Source organism: Pleurodeles waltl, chromosome 4_2 (assembly GCF_031143425.1).
Source record: "Pleurodeles waltl isolate 20211129_DDA chromosome 4_2, aPleWal1.hap1.20221129, whole genome shotgun sequence".
In the NCBI taxonomy this organism is placed as follows: domain Eukaryota; kingdom Metazoa; phylum Chordata; class Amphibia; order Caudata; family Salamandridae; genus Pleurodeles; species Pleurodeles waltl.
In genome coordinates this window covers 370,262,136-370,287,618 of record NC_090443.1, presented here as the reverse complement: position 1 = coordinate 370,287,618, position 25,483 = coordinate 370,262,136, and the positions used below count along the sequence as shown (strand labels likewise).

Here is a 25,483-nt window from a genome sequence, read left to right as displayed (position 1 = left end):
CCCATGCTTCAATTTTCCCGAAACACATACAATTCTAAAACTAAGACCCCTTGTATAATCTGTATCTATTTTTTTCAACACTATTTTGAAGCAATCTATTTATTCAGTGACTGTCCATCGAAAGACTACATAATTTTTCCAATACTTGCCATAGGAGTCCTTACTCAAACCCAATATGTAGGGTGTGCTTTACAGCTTAGCAATTTCACCCCTTTAAATTAATTTGTACTTGTAGTTGTCAGCAGAATGGTGCACAAATATAGGGTGCATTTTTATCCCATATGCGTAAGATACGCAGTTAATGGGCCAGAAAAATCATGTGAACAAGTTAACATCTGTGCAGTTTCCAGCACGATCTGGTAGTGACTGTATAAACGTTTTTTGCAGCACAGCCCACCCAAACTGAACGTAGCTTTCTCCACTTCTGCTTTTCCTTTCTGAGATTCTGACCCGTATTTGCCACAGCTTAACTCGATGCGTTCTGCAACCTTGACGTTCTTGTAGATGAGGAGCATTCTCTGCTCTGTAGAGTGGTGCAACAGTGAGGGCACGCTTTTTTACCAATTGAGATAGCGTTGACCTACAACAGTGTATTTAATTAGCACATTTTGTCACGGCAATGAATGACTTAGTAACTTCGTATCTCTTTAAGAGGAATGGCGTTTATCTTGGTCTTCAAACACATTCCACAAATTCTGCTGAAAATGTAGAAAATGTTGCATATTCTTTCGTGGCCTCTATTCTCTACATCAGCACTCAGTGCAGAGGCACATCTCTTTAGTTCATCAAAAACTATACATGTTAAGTGCTGTCTTACACAAGAAAAATGTTAAAGACATGTTTCCAGATGAAATGTGAGATAGTCTTCTAACATAATTCTGGTCATCCCTTCTACTGAAACACCAAGGTTGGTGGCCTGGGCTATTAATGGGAGTTTAAGTTGCCTAAATTTGGACCATCAGAGGCTCCAGATGGCACAGAAGACGTGACTCATCACTCAGCAGTAATGTCATATTCTGCTTCTCTCCGTAAACCATATCACCAAGAGACTCTGCAAGAAGGAGAGGGCACTCTACAAGCATTGTTAACATGACAGTGGATAAAGACATCACAATCCAGAGTCCACCTATTAAGACACTTGATTTTCAATACAGAAGAAAGAGCTTATGGAGGCTGGACTAAAAGCTGTGCCTAACTATCATGCCAGTCACACAGTCAAGAGAATAGTAATCCCAGATAAAAACAAACGTGAAAACCTAAACATTTTTTGCAGAACAGAATCATTGCATGGTGGCAGGAGTTAATGATCTCCTTGGAAGGATCCAATTGTTTTCCTTCAGGGGAAATGAAACTAAAATATTGCAATAAGAATCGCTTGTATTTTTGGTTAATCAGTTCAGTAAAAATGATTTAGGAATACAAATACTGACATGCAGGTCTACCTCAGTGTTGAAGAGCTCAATTGTTAGTCGTTTTGGGTAATGTCTTTGTCAGAAAACTCCTTAAACTACTGGATTTTTTTAGGATCCTCAGCATGAACTGCCAGGGTTGTTCCGATGCAGCAGGCTGAGCGCTCAATACTGGCAGTGGTATCGTCGCCCAAGTGTCTCTCACCTTTTCAACACGGTCAAAGAAAGGTTTTGCCTTTGAATAAAAACTGAACATCCCTCAGGGAGGAATTTAACACTGGTTCATGCTATTAATGTACTAAAGTTGAGCAACCGGTTTAATTAGAGTTTGATTGTTATTTAGCAGAAATTCAGACATCATACATGTACAACATATAAATACTGCTTTTCTACATAGTGCATCTTGAGCACAGTAGACAATACATACTGTATGTGTCGAATAAAAGATAAAGACATGTAACAAAATCTCTATATCCCTTAAAAAATGGTAAATAGTGCATGCCAGAAATCCTGTACCACTCTTACACATCCTCTGAAGTCAATGGCTCGCGGCATTCTACTCAATTAAGGCAATCTTTCCCCAAAATACAAAAAAAAAAAATGCAAAGTACCTTTCAATCATCGTTCCGTTCTGGATCATCCAAATATCACAGTATGTCCGAGCGATCAGCATAACAGCAATCAGAGTTAAATAACCTGTCTAAAAGAGACATATAAAGCGTTTAAAGCAAGGAAACTATGCTTGCAAAAGAAATGAAGTTATTATGAGGTACTCCAATGGAAGAAAATATTTAAAATTTAAAATGTGCAGCACGGTTGAAAGACAATTATCAATTTATATTGAGAATATTTATATGAAACAGCTCATTTCTGGGGCATTGGCCCAGACTAATTTTCCACTTTTAAAAATACTGTTTACCAGTTGAACAGAACAGAAGATCTAATTAAGTTAACTCGGGCATATCAGATGAAAATTAGAGAACAGAAGTTACTGTATGATCTTGAACGCTCTGGGCTGATTGGCCTTACATGCAGCATACCAATGAGTAGTTCAACTGCGATAGTGCAATAATGTGCTAAAGGTAACACAGAACCAGGCCTTCTTCCCATCCTTCTTCCCTAAATTCATCCCAGGAGGATTAACTCAAACCAGGTGTAAAGACCTGCTACACTGGCCATTTGCAATTTAGGAAAATCCATTTAATTAAAATTAAAAACATTTAAGAAAAAAAAAATGTAAATCAGGTTTTGTTGGCCAGTGTTAAAAGGCAGCCTGAACGAGAGGACTTTAAGTGATTATCATGAGGATGGATTTTTAAAAACTCTAAATAGGTAGTTTCAGAACATGGCTATTCAGATTTAATTTCTTTGTATTTTTCCTAGTGGAGCTGTTATTTCGAATGTGTGTACTTCTTACTTAATCTGGTTTTACTGTAACATACTTTCAGATTTGTTTTGAAAGGGCATATTCTTGTCTTTGCTCCAGACTGTGATATGAAATGTTTTAAATTAAAAACATTAGCAAACAAACTAAACACTCTTACTCTCTACCATTACCAAAAGAGGACAAGCATTTGCAATGAAATAGGTCTCACATTTGCTTGAGTTAGAGCTATTGGCATAGTAAATTCATAATTGGACATTTCTTGCCACAAACTGGTCAACCCTGCCTCATAATTTCACCTTTTCCTGCCATATAATTCCAGTGGCCCTGCATATAACTCAAGCACTTCCATTTGCCTTCTTCCTCTATCTGCAGCAAAAAATGAAAATGTTGCCATTTAGCATCCTAATTTAAATCTGCCATGCTAATTCCAATAGATTAACACTTTCACCACCCTACCATCAGAGTTGCTGGCTGGCTAACAGTTCCACAAAAAAAAGACACACGACAGCCACAGGGGAGAAATAAACTGGAAGGATCACCAAACATATCAAGAGTGTTCAAACAGTCATAGTGTAATAAGGATGTTATGGTGGCCTGAATCATGGTCATAATTGTAATAAGTAGAGATTATTAAAACATAGAAAATTATCATATAAACCTCCATCAGAAATAAACTTTTGGCATTTAACTGTAATGCTCAAAACAGCCTCTAGAGGGCACCATAAACAAAATATAATTTATAAAAAAACACGGTCATGTAACCATATTGTTAGCCACTAGAGGGCATAGCCCCATGAAAAAAAACAGGAGAAAGTAATGCAGTTTAACCATATACTTAGCCCCTAGAGAGCGTTTTTAGGGCTAGTAGAACTACTGCAATGATATTACAAACAAGGCCTTTAAAACAAAACTTCCACCAGCTGTAAAATAAACGTTTTAGCCATGAGAAAGCTTAAATGACACTGAATGACTGGAGGGGTTATTATTATTTTGGGGTCCCCACTAACCTGATGTGGGAACCCAGAGATGATGTAGACGGAAAGAGCGTTTTGATGGTGGTCCCATTGTCCTAAGACCACCGCAGGTTGACTAATGAGCAAAAATGTTTGTAAAAGTAGTGCCCTAAAAAGCATTATGGGGCGAGTTTTCGTGACGCAAATATTATAGTATGTTGACTGCAATGCTCCGAACAGCCCCCAGAGGACACCACAATAGAAAAAGCATTCAGAAGAAACCGGGTCATGTAACCATAAAGACAGCCCTTAAACACCATAACCACATGAAAAAGATGGAGAAAGTAATGCCGTGTAACCATATAAATAACCTTATAAGATAATAGGGCATTACACATTTTAAGGCTAACAGGCCCACTGCAATTATATTACAAACAAGGCCCATAAAACATAACTTCTCCCAACTGTAAAACAAAAGTTCCAGCCATTAGACAGCTTTAAAAGATAAGGAATGGTGGTAGGGATTATTATTTTGGAATCCCCATTAACATTGAGTGGGGGCCCAGATATAATGTAGACAGAAAGAACACGTTTTGGTGAATGTTTTGAGGGTGGTCCCATTGTCCCAGGACCACCACAGGCTGAGTTATGAGCAAAAATGTTTTGTAAAAGTAATGCCTGCAAAGGATTATGGGGACATTTCTATGCCACAAATATTTTAGAATGTTGATATGACTGAAATGCTTAGGACAGCCCCTAGAGGACACCACAATGAAAATAATGTTTGTAAGAAACAAGGTCATGCAACTATATATTTAGCCCTTCGAGGGCATAACAACACAAAAAGAAAAATGGCAGAGAGTAATGCACTGTAACCATAGGACATAGTGCATTACACATTTTCAGGGGCGGTAGACCTATAGCAATGACATTACAAACAAGACCCTTAAAACACAAACTATTCCCAGCTGTAAACCAAAAGTTTCAGCCAAGAGAGAGCTTAAACAGACACTGAGTGGTGGGAAGGGTTATTATTTTGGAGTTCCCCTGTACTGAGTGTGGGGACCCTGAGGTGACCTAGACTGAAAGAGTGTGTTGTGTTTAATGTTTTGATGGTGGTCCCATTGTTCTAGGGCCACCACAGGCTGAGATATGAGCAAAACCTATTTGTAAAGGTAAAGCCCTGCAAAGCATTATGGGAAATGTTTCTGTGCCACAAATATTTTAGTATGTTGATATGACTGTAATGCTTAGAACAGCCCCTAGAGGACACCACAATGAAAATAGCATTTGTAAGAAACATGGTCAGGTAACTCTAGAGTTAGGCCCTAGAGGACATAACCACACCACAAGAAAATGGCAGAAAGTATTACACTGTAACCATATATTTAGCCCCTAGAGGGTGTAGTGCATAACACATTTTCCAAGGTAGTAGGCCTATAGCAATATCACTTCACAAACAAGGCCCTTAAAACACAAACTACTCCCAGCTGTGAAACAAAAGTTCCAGCAAGAAGAAAGCTTAACCAGACAGAATAGTGGAAGGGGTTATTATTTTGGAGTCCCCCACTTACTTAGTAACAGACAGAAAGAGTGTGTCGTGTTGAATGTATTGGTGGTAGTCCCATCATCCTATGACCACCACAGGCCGAGTTATGAGCAAAAATGTTTCGTAAAGTAATGTTCTGGAAAGCATTATGGGGCAGGTTTCACAAGTGCAGTGAATATTGTAGTATTGGCTCTCCCCCTGTGCTGGAAGAGCCACTTTTGCTTTGAGGATTTCTGTTTTACGTAAAGGATTTACCAATTTAAAGTATTTTAAGAGGAGAGTCACAAGAAATTCCTCTGATTAGGTAACTGTGAACAATGTGACCAGTGCTCCAATACTACTGATTGAGTTCATGTTGTTGTGCCTGTTCGTGCTGTGAGTGCCATGGCCGCCATGCAGCATGAAGAGAAGAGACAAATGAAAAAAAAATAGTTCGCCCATGCTGAAGTATATCAGCAATCGTGCAATAATCGATGTAACAGTGGCGGTCGGCAAGGAGTGACATGACCAGCTGCAAGGCAGGACAAATGTAAAGCATTTACCAATGTCATCAAGTGATTTTTGAAAGGCAAGCCCAGGAACGAATTAAAGTGATGGACGTGAGATGACATGGTTAAAAGCCCACAATACTTAAAACAGGTCAAAGTGCTTGTGCTCAACCTAAGAAAGGAGGCCAAGCATATTGAATATTTAATGTCATCACCAGTTTAGAAATATAACCTTTATTATTAAACCAGGTGACTACCATTGTATCTTGCGAGGAAGATCCTCCTTCTGCACCGTTACACAGATTGATACTTTTACGTAGCAATAGTCAATTCAGAATTCCATTTCGGTAACAGTCTTAAAAGAAAAACAGATGGAAGTACTATGGTGCTCAGCTACTGAACTGCATTATATATGTCTTGAAAATGATTTACTCCCGAAATTTTAAACATGCAAATATTCAGGATGTTGAAAAATATAGAATCGCTCCAAAATGTCTGCGTATGACATTTTAATATTTCCTTACTTAAAAAGTAAATGTAGCTCTGGCTGATCACTAATGTCTACTGATTTTCTAAGCTAATGATTACAGGAAATGTCTAAAATGTTTGACTATTTTTCTGCTGCACTGTACATCAACTACTAGGCGAGACTGAGCTTGCTAATCATGTGCACTTAGCCTGCACACTTGATACTCAAAGTTAGGTAACAAGTAAACACATGCTCAACGCTTGGGACACTTATACAAGATACACCCAGTCTGATTTCTAAATAAGGTAAGCCATGATGTGTGGTAAAACAAGAACGCCAAGAAAACACTTACCTCTTTACAAACTGTTTTAGGAACTAATATTTTCAGGATTCGCCCGATTCTTGCAAAGAACACCCGGTCCACCATCGCTTTTTCTTTCTTCCCATCTTTCTGTTCAGCAGAACAGAAGGTAGACAAACAAATCTTTTATTAAAGTATCAAGTGACAAAACAAAAACAACCACAATTTTTTTGGCTCTCAAATGTGAATAATGTACTAGCATGTATCAAGAGATGCAGAAAATAATTTTTAATTTTGGATGATTAAATATCTATCATAGCATGTGTCACATTACAGGGTTTGCTGACTATCTCGAGGAGAAAGCAATATTATTTTGTTTAAAAAAGTACAGATTTCAAAGAGGTCAGACTACTGACGGACAAACCGTGCTTGTTACTCTGCGGTCACCTTTAGCATCACCGACTTCATTCATCTAAATTACACATCATACGCTGGAATTCACTGGGTCATATGAAACAAACACAAGGAGTGGTACAATATTATGAACGCATGTGTGGAACACTGCTTGGAGAGTACTTACATTTGTACATCTCATAAAGCCACTGCAGGTACCTTAACATACTGCGAACGTGTTGTCTTTCAAGCATAAACCATATGTAGATGGAAATCTGTTACACAGTCGTGTTACGTATTCATTTATTGTATATGGATTTCCTACAATGTGTATCTCTACGTGGGCTGTGAGCTGAGTGTGGGAGTTTGCGATAGGAGACACCACATGTTCACCAGCAGGTTTGTGGGATACAGCATGACGTCATCCGCGGACTTCTAATCGCTGGCGTGCTTATTGTTCATAAGAGATGGAAAAACGATTTCTGCCCCTTTAGCTGGCTCTGAAGGATGCCCGGGGCCACCTGCGCGAATGCTAAACAGCTCTGTAACGCACACAGGGTTCCCGAGCTTGTCCTGCTGAATAGGACTGCGTGGGTAAACATCCAATTATACTACACGGACAATTTAAGCGCCCTTTATTTTAAAGTCAGAAACATGAGCATTTTGAGCGGTTGAAGTGGGCAGGATCTATTGGGATTGACATTCCTCACCTTTTTTAATTGTACACTAACTACTTCCTGCTGCCTCACCGCCACATTCGTTGACCTCACCCACACTGCACTCATCATAGTTCTCATACTGTTTATTCACTTCAATCTCTGATCATAGTATTTTGTTTATTTTTTCCGGCACTTAATAAACGATACGGCCGTGTATTTACCCATTGTTATTCGGAGTGGGGGTCAATGCGTGCTTCGCAGGTTCGTGAGGACCAGTCATCAAAATTGTAATTACAGATGCTTGAGGTGTACCCGACTAAATGTCTATTCATTCATAATGTACTGATTAACTGTTGAGCTAACTTGACATTCTCAACAGAGTATAAACCCAATCCAGGAGAGTGACAAGTTCTCTATGTAAAGGTCACCTGAATCCAAATGCCATTCAACAGGAGCGACGAGCTAGAGGTAACCGCACCTCCCCCTTGTCCCAAATATTTTATTTTATTAAGTAGTGCTTCCAACCAAAGCACCTGCTGCTCCAAAAGGTGCGACCAAAGAGGTCCAAAGTCTATATATTATAGATGGAGGGGCAACAACGGAATTCAAAGAAACGTAGAATCATCCAGGCACGATACAGACAATGCTATGTTGGCATGACACTGGAGTTACCACATGTTACTCAAGGAGACACTGCAATGGAATGTGTGTGGTTAATATACAAAATTGATATATTTGGACTTGGCAAACTTCCACATAAATAGAAAACCTTAATGTCCTGAGGAAGTTCACATGTACTGAACGAAACATATTGGCTGTTTTTCTTTGGTGTATTGAAATAAATAAAGACTGCGCTGAAGCATCGTGCCTGGATGATTCTACGTTTCCTTGAATTCCGTCACTTGAATCCGTTACAGGTTTTAAGGAAACCCCTGGCTTCCTCAAACTGTGGTTTTCTGCGATGTCGTTGGTCTCTCCTCTAGCTTCGTTGCTGCACTGCATGGGTTTTATTCACCCTCGATCTGATTTTTCTCGTGGATCAAAGTGATGTTCAGCAGTATGCGAGTCTACAAAGTACGGTTATGCAGTGAGAGTTGGCCTTCTTGACATATCTTAAGAGGCACCTTGCAAAGATCAACCAATCGGAGGTGTCTGCACTGGTAAGACAGTCAAGGGCTATTTCTTGCTTGTATTCTTGGCAGTAAATTGGTCTGTTCTTTGGCCTGTTCCACAAGTAACCCCTCCTCCAGCTCAATCGGCTGCAAACAAGCACCTATTCTATGTCCATCTTAAGTTAACGGCACCATTTGTAACTGCATCATTAGTCCACTATTAAAATGGAAAAGATGGACCAGTTATGCATCAGGACAGAAACAAATAGATTGTTAATTTAATCTTGTAGGGTTTTTAATATATATTCCTTTTATAGCTAAGATACTAGTAAGAACACCACAAATGAACTTGTTATCCTTGCCGTTTACCACATTCTAGATAGGTGACGAGAGTTAATACTACTTGAAGGGAATTAATAATCAAGGAGCTACAGATTAAATGAGAAAGCGATCATTGTTTTTACTTCTCTAAAGGTTGTAAATTGGTCTCTGCAGTTCTACATGTTGCTGGCAAGGCGACTGAGTATCAGCTCACCGTGGTCATAAGCCATTCACCAGTCATTGGCCATGAGCTGAAGTTCCAGTTTGAGTTGCAGCAAGGCCATTTTCAGCCATTGAGCTTTCTCAGGCTGATCAAAGTTTTGTTGCCCTCTGGATTGACAAGTTTGAAATTTGGACATCTCAGTCAACTGTCCATAGAAGCAACCTATTATTTCCAATTTTGGTTTTCAAATTCACAAGACAGAGAGAGAGTTCAACTATTTATAATGTGTAATTCTGTATAAACGGAGGCGATACTAATACATTACAACTGATACGTTACAAATCTACAATGATACACCCTTCTGGATTTCGAAGATTGACATTCTGCCTATGTGTAACAAGCTCTTTTCATACCACACCAAGCAGCAAATAACTCCAGAAAAATGCTTACTTTTTAAATGTTTTCAACTAAGGGGGCATCCGAATGTTGCAGCTAAATCTGCAATGGTATTGGTTGCAACAATTTCTTTTGAGTAAACCTAAGGTAAGACAATGCTGGAAGTGTCACTTGTACATGTATGTATATATGTAAAAAACCTACTGGCGGTCATCAGTAAACAGTAGGTAGTTATAGTTAGGACCATGTGTCCATAAAAAATAAAAATAAAAAAATTGTTTTTTTACTTGACTATCTCTTTGACACCGTTTGACAAATCTTCAGGAAATTTTCCCAGAAAGAGTTACCCAGTGATTCTTGTTGCACATAGAAAGTTTCGGTGTGATCCATCAAGCTGGGGCCGAGAAAGCTGCGTTTCCCATGTTAATTCCATTGGACCTTTGAACAAGACTACAGCCGGAACCGCTGGACGGAATTACACCAAATTTGGCAGAAAAATAGCTTTCGGTATGCAGATTGTGCTTTCGCTTATTTGGTGTAAATCCCTTCAGTAGTTTTGAGAAATTAAAGAGAAAATAAATTTGTATATCTGAGGTCACAAATAATTAGTGAACATGAAATTGCGGCTGCCCTTCTATGTTACGGGAAAGGGTCCTTGGGACTGAAAAACTAAATGAAAAATAGCATATGGGGTCAGGGTGGAGATACCCTTACCCCAGGAGTGTGGGTGTTTGAGGATCAAATTAGGGGTTTAAAAGGATTTTTCTTCACCATGTGCGAAATTCGTGATTGTGATTAATCGAGATTATTCACAAATAAGCAAAAAAAAAAATGTTTTTAAAATTCAGACTCATTCATACACTAATTCATTAAATCATACATGCACTCAAAGACTCATGCACCCACTCACAAACTCACTCAGACAATCATGCCCCCACTCAGACGCACTCAGACTCCCACACCCACTTTCAGACCCATCCAGACACTCAAGCACCCACTCACAAACCCACTCAGATCCTCATGCACCCACTCAGACCCACTCAGACACTGATGCAACCACTCACAGACCCACTCAGACGCACTCAGACTCCCACTTTCAGACACACTCAGATACTCATACACCCACTCAGACCTTCATGCACCCACTCACACACCCACTCAGACCTTCATGCACCCACTCACACACCCACTCAGACCCTCATGCACTCACTCATAGACCCACTCAGACACTCATGTACCACTGTTGCAAATTTGCTGACAATTTTTTAAAAAGAATGTTATTTAGCCACATTGGGGGGGGGGGTCCTCTCTGGGATTCCAGCACCAGAGCTAAGGGGTCAGGGTGTTTGTACCCTGACCCCTCTTGTATTATTTTTTTTTTTTTTTCTGGGACTCAGCTTCAGCCAAGTCCCAAGATGGCTGCCTTGTTGAAGTATTTGCAGCCAATCAGATCTCAGCATGAGATCGGGAGGGGGCATGCATACTTCGCAAATGTGGATCTTCTTTAATTTCTCTAAAACGACTGAACGGATTTACAATGTCACAAAAAAAAGGTTGCTTTCTGGACCAGGACCTACCTTTCTGCCAAATTTGGCATCATTCCGTCAAGTAGTTACGGGGCTATCGCTGTTCAATTTTGGAAAACATGGAAAAATGAATGGGGAAAATGTATTTTAGGACCCACCTTTTTTGACAGATGAACCATCCCAAAACCTTACAGACAGCAGCCAATGTGACTGGCAAATTCTGTTGGAAAGTTTCGTGAAGATTCACCAAACGGTGCCAAAGACATAGGCAAGTAAAAAAAGCTCTGTTCTATTACATCTTGATAGTAGAATGGTATGTCTTAAAGATACCTACCTGGACACCATCTGTGCAATATGATGGGTCAAGCCCCAGATGGATTACAGGAAATTGAAGGATTCTCCATGCCTAGCTGCCTCATATTGGTAGCTGGAGTGATGGAAGTTTTTTCAGTTACCAGCTACACCAAAGTTGTTTTCTGCTTCCCTGAACTTTACAATTAAGAGTACTTTCTCTGCAGAATGGATCCTGACGGCTATCCTTCATTTGCAAATTTCACAATCTTGATGCAGTCTCAGCACAGAGCACGCACAATACACAATGCTTCAGCTGCTTATCTGTGATATACTGTCTGTCAGTGAGAATAAACATCCATTGGTCAAGCAAGAAAAAGAACCAGGAGCTTTCCTAACTGTTTCAGTGAGAGGGTTTGACTTCTGAAACCCCCTACTTTCTATATAATAGTTATATCTACCCAGATCAGTGAATATGAAAGAGGATTGAATGAGTCAAGTTAGGGCGATAGGAACATAGAGGGGACTGGGAAAGACGCAACACACAACCTCATAAAGTGGGATTTAAACTTGCTGCCAAATTGTTTGCCAGAGGTTGTTGAAAAAAGTGTTCTTTTCCATGATCACTTGCACGAATATCTAATATGGCCAGCAAGTGAAGCAGGGATGTCAAATCATCTGCTCATGAAAATACTTCTACTGACTCCTTTGTTCCTGCAGACTCAAGACATCTGGATCTGTGCTTATGCTACTGTGGAAACTCTGAAGCCGTATCACTCTTCATCTCAAAAGAAATCTGGAATAGGGCTCTAAGCATCAGGAAACAAGTGAGGATAATTTGTATTCCTAATTTTCTCTTCTGATGTTTCTGGAAAGGATGCATCAAGCTTCTTTAAGGGGCTGTTAACTCAGTTGTGCTATGATCTGTTTGTCTAGTTTTGCCACGACGGCTTCAGTTTTCATAATGGAAATACCCAAGACTGCAAAAAAAAAAAAATAATGCATCACCTGTATGATACATGCGATATTTATTCTCTACAGATTAATGCACCCGTCGGTTCTCAATCGAGAAATCGAGCTTGGAAAATTGGCATTGATATTTAATCTTCTTCAGTTTAAAGATTATGACTAGGGCTGCTGTGTGCGCTAAACAAACGATGTGACCTGCAATTTTCTTCTGCCACGTCCTCCAAAATAAGGTCAGCTATCTTTGAAGCGTACTTCAGGACACACTGACACTGGTATTGAGAAATGGCCATGACTGTGTATAGAGTGCATATTGACAGACTGCAGCAAACGAAGGTGATTTTAACGTTAACTGGAAAATGGGCTCATACTGGACATGATTCAGCAGTTCTACTGCACGCTTCGTCTTTGTAGAAGACAACCTGGGGCTGTAGTTGAGAGCAACTTTCACTAATTCTGAAAATATACCTAAGTAATGAATGCCAGAATCCCTAAGTTATGAGCACTGTACACAAACCACTAGGATACCACAGTGTAAGGTAATAGATTTTGCAGTCATGTTTAAGTCCATCTAGTTTTCCGCAGGAAAGACAATCGTATGCTGGTGAAAGTGAACGACAAGATGTGCACTTTAATTGAGGGGTAAAAAGAGCTGTCAAAGAACCGATGGCCATGGGATGATGCCTAGAGCATAAAAAGGTTAATGACTTTTACTTGCAATCAGTTTACTTCCGAAGAATATATCTCAAAATTTGTGAACAAGCAAGGAAGGATAGAAGCTCAATTCAAAACCGACTTGGTAATGAACCCATGTTCTGTAGGAGCTATGTACCAAAAAAAATCTGAAGTCTTCCACCTTATAAAGCATTTTCGGTGGCAGTAAATGTACAATGTCTGCAGAGACAATGTACCATCAAAACTATGGTGTAGTTCAGTTTGCAACTATGCATGATAACAATACTAAATATGCACCTTCTCAACTACACGAGAAAAAAAAAAAAAATTGGCATGATTTCAGTTCAATAAATGATATAATTGAAGTGATCAATTTGGTGAAGGACACGCATGTGATTAGGACCTCAACACTTGTGAAGGAAGTGAAACAGCCTTTTTTATTCCCACTGCATGAAGCGTTGGCACAATTCAGGCATCTGAGGCAGGAAATCCCACACTTCATGAAAGGGGGAGCTCAATCAATCAATCCTTATTTATAGAGCCCGTCTACTCACCCATGAGGGTCTCAAGGGGCTGGATGTAAGTGCATGATTAAGACAGATAGAAATTCAGGATGCAGGTAACCAAGGAGGTCTTTCCAAAAAAAAAAAAAATATGAAGAATCAAATGGGCACAACCCAAAAGAAAGGTTCCTTTAGAATTACACCAGCTGCAATATGCACACAAACTGAGTCCAATCCCATTAAGGTGCTCAAACGGATAGCAGTGTGAAACAAATTTGTCAATGTTGGTGAAAACCTGCTTTCACTCTTGATGCAGCGCAACTGCAAGAGAAAAACACGATCCCCAATAATCACATTTACTACTGCATAGACGGAGCCCCTGCCTAATGTCACAAAACTGGAGAATTTCCCTTGTATATCTAATGCTGGTGGTTTCCCTGCTGAGAGTATCCTCTCTACATGTCACAAGTGTCCCTACTCTGGTGTTGTGTGAAAGGAATTCTTCCAATCTAGAAGGATGAAGGATGCAAAACATTGAATGAAGGATGCTGGACAGACAAGCTCACTATTGCAAAAACAAAGGTTATTTTTCTTCCATCGGAAAATTAAAAAAAAAAAAAAAGAAAAAAAAAAAAGGACCTAGGAGTACAGGGAAGGTACAATGGTAGGAATGGCAGGGAGAAGACAAGGCTTTATATGTAGTTGGTTCCTTACAAGCCTTGTTAATGGAATGAGCAAACCCAAAAATAAAGCGTTATTACCACACTTAAGCCCTCATTAGGAGTTTGGCAGCCAAAAAAGGCTGCCCGCCAAACTCCCACAGGATAGGAGACTGCTAGTGCGGCCGCCTTCCTGCTGGACATATTATGTGTTTCCTGCTGGGCCAGCGGAAAACGCACAACATTGACGCCGGTTCATAATAGAGCTCACAGCAATGCTGTTGTGAGTCAGGTGCACCAGCACCCGTTGCACAAATCACTGTCTGCAAAGCAGACCGTGATTTGCACAACGGGGCTGGCCGGGAGGTCCTCAGCACCTCGTTTCCGCCAGCATTTACCTGGAGGTGAAACCACCATGTTAACACTGGCAGAGAGAGGGGTCTTAATCACCAGGGCAGCGCTGTCCTGGTGGATTAGTACCGCCGGCACCAACAGGCTGTCTGGCAGCCAAAATATGGCTGTGCCGGTGTTCCGACCATGGCGCTTTCGCCACGGTTGTAATGTTGCAGTCGGACCGCCGCCTGACCACGACTGGCAGTGACTGCGACCCTGGCGGTCACATAATGAGGCCCTTAGTGTTTTGTTACCCTCACCTGCACATCCAATGTCACACTGCAGACAGTGTTTCCTCCAAGTATTATAAAAGCCCTAGACGGTATGGCATGCATTGGACCTACATTCATAAACAGGCCAAAAATTCACATTCTATTAAAACGCAATGTTGTGAAGAGTTGTTTTAAACTGCATAACCAAAATGGCCATCATAACCATTTGACCAGACAAAAAAGTGCAACGCTATGCAGAAGAGACAATGTAGCTAGCCACGATATGTACTTAGTACCTTGTGCCAGTTCTAAGAGGAAGGGTCACTGTTAATCTTCTCCGTATGGCAGACCGGGATTCAGGAAAGATTCAGCTCATGGGAGAGAAAGATGATAATAAAAAGGTCTCACTTCAGGACTCACATATCAACTGAAGAATTACTGGAGGAGAAATCCAAGCAGAAGTCCAGCAGCCTGGTCAACATTATTAAAATCCTAGACCTTTCACAGACCGTAATCTCATTACAACTTTGCAAATCATCAGCAGAAAAATTCAAACAAATACGGAATAAAGCTCTCAATTGGAAGATATTTAAACAAATAAAGTGTGTCCTGGTGTATGTATGTATATCTATTTATTTATTCTACTTGCAGTTGCCAGTTATAGTTAGGACCATGTTTCCATAGAAAAAGATTTTTTTGACTTTCCTTTATCTTTGGCGCTGTTTGATGAATATTCACAAGATTTTCCAAAGTGCCCCAGTGATTCTTGTTGAACATGGAAAGATTTGGGGTGATCTGTCAATCGGAGGCTGAAAAAAAGGAGGGGGGTGAGGGGGCAAAAAAGCTGCATTTCCCATGTTAATTCCCATTCCTGGATGGAATTACACAAAATTTGGCGGAAAGGTAGCTTTTGGTTTGCAGATCACGCTTTTACTTAGTTGGTGAAAAACAAAGCACCCAAAAGAAGAACCTAACAAAGAACCTATAACAAATTTTAGTTAAATTATATATTCTTTGTTGGTGGTACCATACTAATTTTAGGACTTGTGGTGTATTCTATGATGATTTTACCCTGCTGGGATTTCATGAATCATGTTTGAGAAAAACTGTTTTATCATGATTTTCCCATAGAGGTTATGGAAGGTGCTCCAGGAGCTAAAATGACAGCATCTTCTCTGTACATTCACACTTCTTTCTCAGCCATATGAGAATGAAGTCAGACATTCTATGTCAGGACCGGAGGAGAGGATTATGCATTTCTTTTTTCACTATTTATTATAACAGCCAATTCAAAGTTCAACAACAAAAAACAAATACTACATATCCCATGAGTCCAAAACATCTCCATGGTAACCAGTATCCAATTCTTTCACTTTCTGACTGTCCATATATATATTCCGTTGCCATAGTGCTTCCTCTTTCTTCACTGCTCGAGCATCATTTAAGTCAGAATTTCCCTTACTGCCTCATAGAGCTATTTTGCAGAGTTGTATCGCATTGTGTGTGCTTTTTGCCTGACTACACACATTTTCCTTAGCGTCTGATGACCTTACGATCGCGCTGAAGACAATTCTGCCCAAACGCAGATTCGTCACTTGGTGACACGTCGGGTCCACCAGAGGGTGCTCTTTTGCACCGCTGTGGTGATCCAGAGCGAGTGAGGAACAGATCGAGTTGCCGGGAAGGCGCTCAATTGTTTATCAGTAGCGCTGAAGGGGATAGAGCCTGTGGCTCAGTTTTGACCCCTCCAAACCCCGCAGAACACCGTGTTGCAATAAGTATCAGCCCCTGCAGGGGGGATCAGTGCGCAAGAAGTGTGTGCAGAGGCTGACCACCTCAAAAATCAGACAGAAGGAGTGCAGGGGCTCCCCTTCATAACCCAGGGTTTGTCTTCTGTCAATTTCTGTTAACCCCTGTGTATCCCACTCTGGTGGTGATGAGGTCCCTTCAGGACCACGATTATTTACCTAGCCTGTCGTCAGAGGAAGGCCCCTCCCAGGGTCATCTCCAGCCTGAGGTGGATGCCATCCTGTCAAAGGCCATCGCCAAGGCACTGGCCCGGGCCCCTCTAAAGGAGAGTGTGGCTAAATTAATAGAGCAAGTCTCAAAAGAGGCAGGTATGTTTGGGGAGAAGGAATCGTGCAAGCTTGACACGGGGCACCTGGAGGGCTTCGAACCCCTCACCGAAGTCTTCCATAAGAGTGTGCGCACGATAAAGCAAACACCCTTCTGGGAGGAGGTATGGTCCGGAGAGATTTGTGAAGAGGTTCACCCCATATTCGACCCCGACCAGGGGTTACCCATACAGGCAGAGGGCGACACAGAGGTTGATACATCCTCAGAGGAGGAGCAAGACTCCGTCGACTGTGGCACCCATCTACGGCTACGCCAGATCCAGAGAATGGGGGACACGTCCACTTCGGACATGTTTGACCTTGACGGTATATACCACCCCTGTTCCTCAGAGTGGCACCCAGATCAGAAAGTAGCTGACTATGTGGCTACCAAAATTAGGCAACCCCTTGATAAGGAGGTTCTGCCAGATTGAGGGCCGAATGCCCTCGCCCTACTCTTCCGGGCACAGTGGTGGCGATGCCAGACATCGACCCGAAACTGTGTACTTTCTTCAGATCCAAAAAAGGACATTAATCGTTCCTGGAGGGTATGCCAGGACAAACTATTGGACGTGTTGGGACCCCTGAAACTAATTATTCAGCTGGCCGAGCAGGCAAAGCACACGGACAGATGCCTGCCTACAGACATTGTGGCAGGCTGGGCCCAGAGGGCAGTTTGTCTTCTGGGAAATGCCAACTGCTCCATCTCGGGGGAGAGGCACGGCTCCCTATTAATAAAGATAGACCCTAAGTTGGCCCAGGGCCACCTGTTTGGCTATCTGTTTGTTAAAGAGCTGGGAAAATTCATAGCTACGTTTTCAGCGCTAGATAAAGCACAAACCTCCATCAAGATTTACTCATGGAAGGTTTTTGGTGGGGCTGGAAGAGGCAGGGGTTGCTCTTCTGGCCGCTTTAACCAACAAGGCCCCAGTGCCACTTACGCCAAAAGAAACAATGGATGGCGAGATAGCCAGCAAGGCACATTCTTCCCCCAACTGGGGAAGAGGCAACAACAGACCCAGGAGAGGTGCACGTGGTGGAGCAAATGCCCAGGAGGATCTAACGGTAACCATTATCCCTTCTTCCCCACGTGCTCTTGGGGGGGGGGGGGGTGAGGGGCTGCAGAGGTTTGCACACAACCTCAGACGCCTGGGTCTTGCAGACAGTGGTAAGTTTCCACATAGAATTCTGGGGAACTCCAGTCCAGGAGTCACTCACAAAATCTCTATTTTTCTCGGATGCAGACATGGCACTGATAGACTCAGAGGTTTGAGATCTTTTGATGAAGGAGGCTATACACAGATCAGTTCTCTATACCAGGGGTTTCCTGAGCATTATATTCCTGTTAGAAAAAGAAAGACAAAGGTTTCCGCCCAGTTATCTATATCCGGGCCTTCAACGAATGGGTGGTATACAGATATTTCAAGATGGAGGGTATTCACATGCTCAGGGACCTCCCTCTTGCAAGGGGACTGGATGTTTCAGCTGGACCTCAAAAACGCCTAACTGACAGTCCCGATTTTTTCTCCACATTGCAGGTTTCCACAATTTCTGTGGAGCGAACAAGTGTTAGAGTTCAAGTCTCTCCCATTCAGACTATCATCGGCACCGTGGTGTTTCACAAAACTGCTCAAACCAGTGGTGGAACACTTCAGGAACTCAGGGGGGTTGGGGGGGGGGGGGGCTGATAATTTATCTGGATGATATCCTCCTGATGGATCAGTACTGTTCCCAACTTCTTTTCAACGCAAACATGACTGTTTTGCTCCGGGAGTTGGGGTTCATAATAAATTGGCAGACATCTGAGCTTCTGCCCTCACATTATATGACCTTTTTGGGGTTTCTCATAGATTCCAACACGGCTTCTCTCAGCCTTCCAGCCCCGAAGGTGACCAAGATCAAGAAGGAACTGCGGAAGGTCATGAGAAGGGACAGGATTTCTCTCAGGCAGTTGGCCAGAATTGTAGGACTCCTGTCATCCTCAATCCAGGCCATCTTCCCGGGTCCCCTACATTACAGATCACTACAGCCCCTGAAAGTGCAGCATCTGAGACGCAGTGTGACTTACTCCGAATTGATATCCCTCTCTCAGGAGGCAAGGACGAACTCCAGTGGTGGCTGGATCACATGGAGGCTTGGTTTGGCGGAGCGATCTTTGGGTCCTCGCCGGATCGGATCATCGAATCAGACGCCAGCCGTCAGGGCTGGGGAGCCAGATGTGGGGAGATCTCAATGGGAGGATGTTGGACTCCGCAGGAGCTCAACCTCCATATCAACTGCTTGGAGCTCACTGCAGGATCTTTCGTGATCAGGTCTCTGACGCAGGACAAGGTCTCTTGTTGCGTCCTTCTGAGAATGGACAATGTGTCCGCAGTCCAATACATAAATCGTCTGGGCGGCACTCGTTCGAGAGCCCTGGAGGAACTAGCGAAGGACTTCTGCCATTATTGCCTCCAACATCAAATCTCTGTGATGGCAGAATGCCTCCCAGGTTCCCAGAATGTCCTAGCGGACTAGAACTCCTGATTTTTGGAGGATACTGGCGACTGGACAGAAGCGTTTTTTTGGCGCTGATGGGTCGCTGGGGACCGTGTTCAGGGGATCTCTTTGTGTCCAGATTGAACGCCCAAGTGCCGAGGTACTTCAGCTGGCAACCGGATATGGGGCATCAGCAGTGGATGTGGGTTTGCAGGATTGGGTGAAGATCAGGTCTACTCTCCCCCCCTTCCTACTGACTCCAAGAGTGTCTGCTCAAATGCGTCGTCAGAGGGCATCTGTGGTGTTGGTAACCCAGTTGTGGAGGTCACAAGCGTGGTTTCCAACTCTGTTGGAACTCTCTCACGACTTCCCGCTCCTTATCCTGACCTTCCCGTGGATACTCTTGGACCCTCGGGGTCAACCTCCCCCTTTGGTTCTACAGGGTCATCTGCGTCATATGGCGTGGAGGATTTCAGGAGTCACTGGGAAGACAACAGACTTTCAAGAGAGGCTGAAAGACTCATCCGTCAGGCCTGGACACCTGGCATATGTAAAAGATATAGGTCAGCTTGGAACCAGTGGGTTCATTGGGGTGTGGAGAGACATCTCAATCCCATGGGGACCCAAATTACAGATATCATCAATCTTTTGGTGGGCTTGGCGGAGTCTGGACTATCTTAGTGCTCGATAAACTCTTTTAGACCGGCAATCTCGGCGGGGTATATCCCACTGCATAATGTCCCAGTGGGGGAACACCCTTGGGTTTGCAAGCTACTCAAAGGCATCAAGATATCTATACCCCCCCCGAACCTAGATATTCGGAACTGTGGGATGTCAATGAGGTATTGTGCCTCCTGTCTTCTTGGCAGGATAATCAGTACCTTTCAGGGAAAGAACTGTCAGCAAAGTTAGCTATGTTGCTTTGCTTCATATCTTGTAAAATAGTATCTGATGTGAGAGCCCTGGACATATCTGCTCGGACTTTCTCGCCCAAGAGGGTAATCTTCATTGTATCTCAAAGGACCAAATGCAATACCAGGTTGGTAACCTACTCGGCTTTTGAGCATGCTCCCAAGCTGTGTGTTGTCAGATGCCTAAAGGCATACTATGGATATGACTGCTGAACATCGTCCCCTGGGGGAGAGACAACTGTTGATTTCTATAAAGAAACCCTTTAAAGCAGTATCTTCCCCATCTATAGCAAGGTGGGTGAAATGGATTATGATGGAGGCTGGCATCAACGTGAGAACATTCGGGGCACATTTCCCCTAGGGGTGCCAGGGCCTCCAAGGCCATCCAGATAGGTGGTAGATTGGAAGACATCATGAAAGCAGACGATTGGTCATCAGAGTCCATTTTTAAAAAGTTCTATTTTAAACCAATTCATGAGGTGGCATCGCTGGAGTTTAAGTAAGCCTTGAACATGCATAATCCTCGCCTCCGGTCCTGCCGTAGAATGAGAAATTTCCTAGCTATTGAGAAGGAAAGTTTCAATTCTATTAAGTACATGGAGGCTTGGATTATTCCTCTTGACACAGTAATTGTGTCTCCCACCTGACTGGTTATCTGAAACAGGATCATTACTGAGGTGGTATCTGAGTTTTAAGCTTTCTGTGGAAACGGTAAATTCATTAGGTATATATTGTATGCTTTGCTAATGTTTGCTTGCTTGATTACTGGAAGGTGTTTTGCTGAACTAGGGCATGTGATGCTTAAAGATTTTTTTTATTCTGGTTTACGGGGGACAGTAGTTTTTTTTTCTCATATAGGTTGCATTATTCTCTTAGGAACTGATACATCGCCAACTTGAGGATGTCGTAGCTTCTGATGGCAGTGAAGTCAAGGAAGGACTATGGCAACAGAGGATGTATATGGAAAGTCGGAAAGTGAAAGAATTTAATACTGGTTACCATGGAAATGTGTTGGACTCATGGGATATGTAGTGTTTGTTTTTTATTGTTGAGCTTTGAACTGGCTGTCCTTAATAGAATTGAAACGCTCCGTTACGATAGCTAGGACATTTTTCATTCTATGACGAGGATTGCGCTTTTTCAAAGCTAATCCATCACCAATGATGCTATGTCCAACACTGGTTTAAAATAGAACCTCTTGAACATGGAATCTGATGACCAGTCTACAGAATTGATAATATCCTCCAGTCTAACACCCAGAGAAAAAGCCTTAGATGCTATGGCACCTGTGACGGAATGTGCCCCAAAACGAGCCATGTTGATTCCCTGCCTCCTGCTTAACCCATCTTACCGATATGGCTATTGCTGGTGATGAGACCGCTTTAAAAGGCTTTAAAATGGAAATAAGTAACTGTCTCTCTCCTGAGGGGTGAATATCCTCAGTCGCATTCTCATACCTCAAGGCATCGTACCACACACAACTTAGGAGAACTATCAAAAGCAGGGTAAGAAATCATTCTTGTATCCGTCTTTGTCCTTCGGGAGACATGAAAGGTAACCCCTTGTGGCGTAAAAACCCTACTGGAAAGGTCCAGGGCTCGAACATCCGAGACCCTTCTGCAGGAAACAAGGCACAAAAGCATCGCTGGCTTGGCTGATATTTCCTTCCTTGAAAGGTATTCGCTTGATTGCCAGAATTGGAAGAGATTAGGAACCAAATTTACATCCCACAAATTTGAGTATTTGGGTTGTGGAGGGAGAGCAAGACGAATACCCCTTGGCATTTTGCACACCAAAGGATGCTGTCCTATCGGTAAGCCCTTGACAGGAAGATGACCTGTAGAAATAGCCGAGTGATATGCATTAACGGTTCAATAGGCCATGTCTCTGGATGCCAAAGAAGCCAAAAAATTAAAGACCAGGACAACATCACATCCCATGGGATCTTTTTCGTGTTGAAGACTCCAACGTACCCACTTTGTCCATGCAGATTTGTATCTCTTATAAGTGCTGTCGGCCCAGGCTTCGGCAGCAGTCTTTCAGCCTCTGATGAAAGGCCTGAGACTTTCCATCTTTCCCTGAAATCCTCAAGGCCATGAGAGGAAGACGGCCTTGGAGAACCAACGGGTGACTCTGGCCCAGAAGATCTTTCAGACTAGCCGGATCCTGGGGAGAGGGATTGGAAAATCCCAATAAAGTTCCATAAGAACCGGAAACCACACTTGAGATCTCCAAACCGGAGTGATCACTACCACCTGCATTCCTGTCTGCGCACCTGCGCCACCAGGTGCATTATCATGGTGAAGGGGGGGAAAGGCGTAACCCTTCTCCTTGGACCAGTCCTGGAGAAATGCATCCATCGCCACGGTCTGTGGGTCCGGCTTCCAGCTGACATAGCGGGAAACTTGGTGATCAAGCCTTGACGCAATAAGATCTATCGTGAAAGGACCCCACAGTGCATTGAGATTCGCAAAAAAAAACAGATCTAAGCACCACAAACTCTTGTCTGGCCACTCCCTTGAACACCAGTCCGCTATCTGATTCGAGGACTCTGGAAGATATTCTGTTGTAACAGAGATATTGTATGTGAGACAATATGCCCGAAGATCCTTGGCCAGATCTGCAAGGACCTTGGACTTGGGGCCCTCTAGGTGGTTAACGTAGCGGACCGCGGAGCTATTGTCCATTTTGAGTCAAACCGAACAATTTGCCCTGTCCTTGGTCCAGCACTGAATGGCTAAAGAGCCTGCCAGCAGTTCCAAGCAATTGATGTGTAGTGTGTGTTCGGCAGACGACCACCTTCTCCCAGTGAAGGATTCCCCAAAGTGAGCTCCCATACCAGAGCCGCTGGCGTCTGATTCTATGATTATGTCTGGATCCGAGCCAGAAACTGTTCGGCCGTTCCTGGCCTCCATATGAGAAAGCCACCATCTCATCTCGTTCCTTGCTTCCTCAGTCAGAGACACCTGATCTGAGTAGGAGAGGCCTTCATGCAAGTGAGAGGCTTTCAGGCACTGTAGAGCCCTGTAGTGTAGGGGCCCTGGGAAAAATCACCTGTATGGAAGAAGCTGGTAGCCCCACAAACCGAGCAATCTGGCGCAGGGATGTCGAGGGCCTTGAAACTGTTTTCCTTAACTCCCTGCAAATCTTTGCAATCTTGTGAGAGGGCAGGCTGAGAGTCTTGACTACCGAGTCTATGACAAACCCCAGAAAGGTTGTCTGTCTGGAGGAAATCAGAGCCGACTTCTTGGCATTTATCAAGAAACCCAAACCCACTCGAAGAGAGGTGGTGTACTGTAGATGCTCTCGCAACCTGTGGGGGCATCGATTCATCAGCAAGAGATCATCTAGGTAGATGACCAGACTCATTTCCCTAGCTCTGAGATGTTCCATTGCTGCCCTCAGAACCTTGGTGAAACACCAGGGGTCCGAGGATAGGCCGAATGTCAGAGTCGTGAATTCGAAGCCCTGCCCCTTCCACTGAAACTGAAGAAAACGACGATGGGGGAAAACAATTGGTACTGCAAGGTACGCGTCTTGAAGCTCTAGACGCACCATCCAATCGTTGGTGCGCTGAAGATCACGCAATAGATGGATGCCTTCTATCTTGAAGTGCAGATACAAAACCAACCGTTGAACTCTTTCAGGTTGATTACCAGATGCTGGCCGTTGGTCCACCCAAAAAAATGTTGCTTAAGAAACCACGAGGATGAAGAGTGGTTGGAACTATAGCCGCTTTCCGGCGCAATTTCCTCACCACCTGGTTCACCAAAAGTTCTTGTGAACGTGTGAACACTAGGGGGGCGTAGACGAGAGACCTGGACAGGAGACCCAAAGAACTCCAGCTGAAAACCTGAGGTAAGGGACTGCCATTGATGTGTGAAAAGAGCCAGCCTCCCCCGAACTGGTATGAAGACCCCCGAAATCAAACTACCGATTGGGATCCTTGCAATTGCCCCCGTAAGGATCCTTTGGCTCCTCTGCCACGTTGACCCTTTCTGGTGGGAAAGAACTCTCCGTATCGAGGTTGCTCAACCGCCCTGCGTGGTTCTGGACTTCTAGCGGGGCCTTGAATGTAGAAACGTACAGTCGAGCACCCTCTCCCATGACCGGCCAAGACAAAAAGGTGCGTCTGAAATATCTTGTTTTTAAAAATAAAAAAATTTAAAAAACGATGATTGCGTCTTGTCGAGCAAAGTAAAGGTAGCGACAAACGTAGACAATTCTTTTATGAAAGGGGCCCGAAGAAGTTTCCCTGTGCCACGGCCCCGCTCCACGGAAGCAAGATCCCCTAACTTTGGCTTCATCTTAATCAGGAGCGACCTGCGCCTCTCTGCTGAGAGGCCACAGTTGGCATTCCGTGGGAAAATTATAACTCTCTGGGCCAAACCGGAGACCACCTAAGTGGACAAGGGTGTATCCGTCGCCTTGGCCTCCTCCGCTAGCTCCAACATCTTCGTAAGGGGTCCAGAAACATCAAGCAGCTTGCCCTGATGGCATGCCATGACCTGTTGATTTTTGGGGTTCTTAATGAACTTTTTAAGAAAGGTGGCCATTCAGGGGTCTATGTCAGGGGTGTAGGAGACCTTCCCCGGAAGAGATGGGCAAGGGCATTCCACCCTCAGCCGTGCTCGAACCTCTTTTTCCAGGTGCTTGCGCAACCTGGCGGCAACGTATGCTGTGACCTTGTCACAGGGGACCCATTAGGAGCGAGGATGGACTAAATCCTCAGGGTCTAACATGTCAGATGACCCCGTTGGCCCTTGGAGGTCAGAGGGAGTTTGGGTTGGTCTCCAAGGCCTAGAGGGGCCTGCCTCATCATTGGAACCATGCGAGTCACCCTCTTCAGGGTCCGCTGACGGCAACAGGGAGAGAGGTTCGCCATCCGGAAGGGGGTACTCAGCAAAAGCCTGCTTCACCTTGTCACAGGCTGCCATGTCCAGCCCACCCTCCATCTTGCACTTAAGGGGACGTTGCACTGATTGCCCTCAATCTGATGATCCCTTTGTAGAGAGAGAGGAGGTTAAGGGGGGCTGGTTCTGAATACGCCAGCTGGGGCAGCCTCTCTCCAATGGCGGCTGCCGCCGCCTTTTGGATGGGCGCATCCACCGCGTCACAGAACTCATTATCAATAGGAAGGACCAAGATGGTCTCT

General features: G+C 43.5%; 1 protein-coding gene across 1 annotated transcript in view; it reads right to left on the bottom strand.

Annotated features, from left to right (window-relative positions):
- The window catches only part of ABCD3 (ATP binding cassette subfamily D member 3), a 217,195-nt gene that overhangs the window by 108,169 nt on the left and 83,543 nt on the right, over positions 1 to 25,483 (bottom strand). Inside the window, exons 3-4 of the mRNA XM_069231477.1 lie at positions 6,608 to 6,706; positions 2,021 to 2,109 (exon numbers count right to left, since the gene is read on the bottom strand). Of these exons, the coding sequence (XP_069087578.1) occupies positions 2,021 to 2,109; positions 6,608 to 6,706 (188 nt within the window). The remainder of the gene's footprint in view (positions 1 to 2,020; positions 2,110 to 6,607; positions 6,707 to 25,483) is intronic.